At 31.1% G+C, this 3193-nt stretch overlaps 1 protein-coding gene across 1 annotated transcript; it reads right to left on the bottom strand.

Moving 5' to 3' along the window:
* Positions 1-727: 727 nt before the first annotated feature.
* On the bottom strand, positions 728-2286 carry LOC137815432 (2-oxoglutarate-dependent dioxygenase 19). Its single transcript, XM_068618564.2, has 4 exons — positions 1995-2286; positions 1637-1860; positions 1212-1542; positions 728-1120 (listed from the first exon to the last, which is right to left on the bottom strand). Exons 1-4 carry the CDS (start codon positions 2220-2222, stop codon positions 869-871), a joined length of 1035 nt encoding a protein of 344 aa, XP_068474665.1. The 5' UTR covers positions 2223-2286; the 3' UTR covers positions 728-868.
* Between the last annotated feature and the right edge of the window lie 907 nt (positions 2287-3193).

Here is a 3193-nt window from a genome sequence, read left to right as displayed (position 1 = left end):
AATACATTCATTTAACTGATCTGTCTAAAAAAATCCACAATTCAACTAAAAACAAATTTTAAAGACCATACGAGTTGAAGGTTTTGCGAAAAGTTGGGTATAAATCGAAATCTTCACCTACACACTAACAATATGAAAGCTATGAAACACGTGAGAAAAAGAAGAGTGACTAGTGACGTATGACTAGCAGCAAAATTTAACTGAAATAATGGGTATGTGTTTCTTGATTTTGACTTAATCTCACATTGCTGACAATTATTTGAAAAAGAGGGTTTGAGGTTATAAATTAACCTATTATTTATATTTTAATTTATAATATCTTCTCTTACATTAATAAAAGTAGGTTATTTCAGTAGGTTATTTCAGCTGTATTTCTAATTTGTTTTTAGCATCACTTAATTAATTAAGTCATCAATCATTTAATACATATTGTGCCCACTAATAAGGTTAAAGTCTTTACTCTCAAATCACAAAATAAAAGATCTCTTTTTTTATATCTAAATTATATAAGACAAAAGAATAACCAATATTAGGAATAACTAATAACATATATGTGCCAATTAACAAATTCTTCACGTATTTTTTATGAAATTTATTTTGTGATGTTTCTTTGTGTTAACAACATCATATTTCGTTACAATATTTATCACAGTTTTTTGTTACTAATGTGAAAAAAAGTTGTCACAAGAAATTACTTTCTTGAGTGAGACATGAATAGAAACTATAATTAACGAAAAGAAAATTTTAATTTATTAATTGAATAGAATAGTTTATTCATACAATAATGATACAAATATATAGTAATACATGATATCTTATTAATGACAACTTCCTATGTCATATACTTAATATCATATTAATTAAAGTTTCATACATAAATCTTAAGTTTCTCAAGTGAGGATTGCACATCTATGTCATCCCCCCCATTTGCTTCTAATGATTCTTTATAGGTCATCCCATGGTATTTTTGTGGATGTTCTTCATCAACAAACTCTACGGCGGGGCTGATGAATTTGTCCAACTCAGGTCCATGAAGGGTGACCACTGATATTCTTGGCACCTTATTTTTGTTCACAATAACTCGATGGATGTGACTCTTGTACTTTCCATTGGTTAAGACCTAAGTCAAAGGATGAAAACAGTTAACAGAAGGTATAAACTTCTTCAAGTAACCAAATATGAATTAATCACAGGTAATTGAGTTAAAGTACCTCAAGATGATCACCAAGTTGGATGAGTATGGCATGATGGGGTATATAAACATTGATCCAGTTTCCTTGATGGGATAGGATTTGGAGACCACCATCTACATCTTGCACTAGGGTAACAACGAAGCCAGGGTCAGTGTGTTCAGGGATACCAATTACTCCCTTCGATCTAGAATTTGGTGGATATAGATTCATAGCCATTACATCAAACCCTGACTTCAGGTTCAACTCCTTTTCTATGTACTTTTCTTCAAACCCTAAGGTTGTGGACACTGCTCCTGCCAATCCTGCTACTATATTCCTCATTGCTTTGTGATATTCTTCTAAGATTTTTCTGATGAAAGAAATGTCCGAAAAAGATATGTAAAACATATACGGATGAAACATCACAATAATATAAAACAGTTACAGAGAAATACTATGAATACCTAATCCCTGATGGTTTAGAAGGAGCATGGAACTGGGGATGTGCGATAACTTTGAGATATTCCCTATTTTCTCCAGCAGACGAGTTTAGGTCCCATCGAATTTTGTCTGATGGACCACTTTTGCGGAAGACTTTTCTCTCATCTATGGTTTTTGGATCAAAGAAATCAGAAAATCCCTTTAGAATAGAGTCCAACACTTCATCTGGGATGGTGTGGTTTACCAGCTGCATGCATACGAAGCAATAATCATAAATATGTTGAAATACGTATGAAATATTTGAGGTGTGATGAGTTTGAAAGAAAGGATTCGTGCATGACATATATATTTGAAGTATAGAAGGGTGGTGAAAGTTTTTACATAGAAGAAGCCATATTCCTGACATGCTTGGCGAAGGTTTTCTAGGGCAAGAAATCGTTGAACAGGGTTATCAGAAAACAGTAGAGAGTAATCAACCGTGGGTATGTCATCATCCGAAGCAGAAAAAGGATCTGCGTTGTGATGACTCACCATTGTTACCTGAGAAGAAGTATTCAATTTAGGTTGAGAAGAGTGTGATTGGGTTATAGTTGATGTTATTTCAGCCATGAATGATGTAGTAAGAAAAGATTGAAAGCTTTTCTTATTACCCTTAACTAATATACCTCTCAATGCCTTTATGTTCTGTTTTTCTATGTCATATATATAAGGGGCCAACTGGTACATTAAGGTTAATTTATTATTATTATACAACCACTGACCATATCAAAGTGTTTTCTAATCCCTGTTGTATTATCACATATGTGTGAACAACCATTTAGTTATAGAAATATATAAAATTCTAATGTGTGGAACTAGCCCAAGAAAACATTTAATAATATTTTCTTACCGTATATCGCAAGTATTTTTCATATATATCCTATGTATCCTACATATATTCAAAGTATTCAAAAGATGTTACATTTTTTTTTCCAGCAAATAGCAATAGAAAAGACAAACTGATGTTAAGTATGTAATATAAAAGCAACCTTCACGATTAGCTCATGCATTTATGCCAATCAACATCGAAACTTAAATAGCCAAGACCAGTCTAAAGAACATCAAAAGTTTGTTAAAGAAATATAAAATAAACAATTTTTAAGTTCAGAAGCTCATAAATTGTACACGTTCTTTAATAATTAATAATGATTAGCATTTTTTTTCTGTTGATGGTTTCATTCTCCACACTTTATTATTTATTTATCTTCATTAATAATTTTGACTTTTTAAACCTGGAGATATCTCTTATTATTGCATCAACTTTATATATACTAGCGGGCCGCATTTTTTATTTTTGTTTTTTTAGTATTTTTTTTCAAAAACAATTTCTCTTAATAAAATTAAAATGAGAAGTTAAAGAGTATACAATTAAAGAGTAGATTAATAAAATAGTGGAGAGCGGTAATTAAAAGTTACATATGGCAAAGAGAATGAATGAATTTATTTATTTACATGAAAGTGAAAAGGAACAGAGAAAAGAAAGTGAGAAGTATGGTAAAAAAAAAAAAACGTGTTACGTGTAGTGGAGAGAGAAAGTGGGG

The sequence above is a fragment of the Phaseolus vulgaris genome, chromosome 1, assembly GCF_051622355.1.
Source record: "Phaseolus vulgaris cultivar YP4 chromosome 1, ASM5162235v1, whole genome shotgun sequence".
Lineage (NCBI taxonomy): Eukaryota > Viridiplantae > Streptophyta > Magnoliopsida > Fabales > Fabaceae > Phaseolus > Phaseolus vulgaris.
Note: the sequence above shows the minus strand (reverse complement) of the source record. Positions and strands in the feature narration are given on the sequence as shown.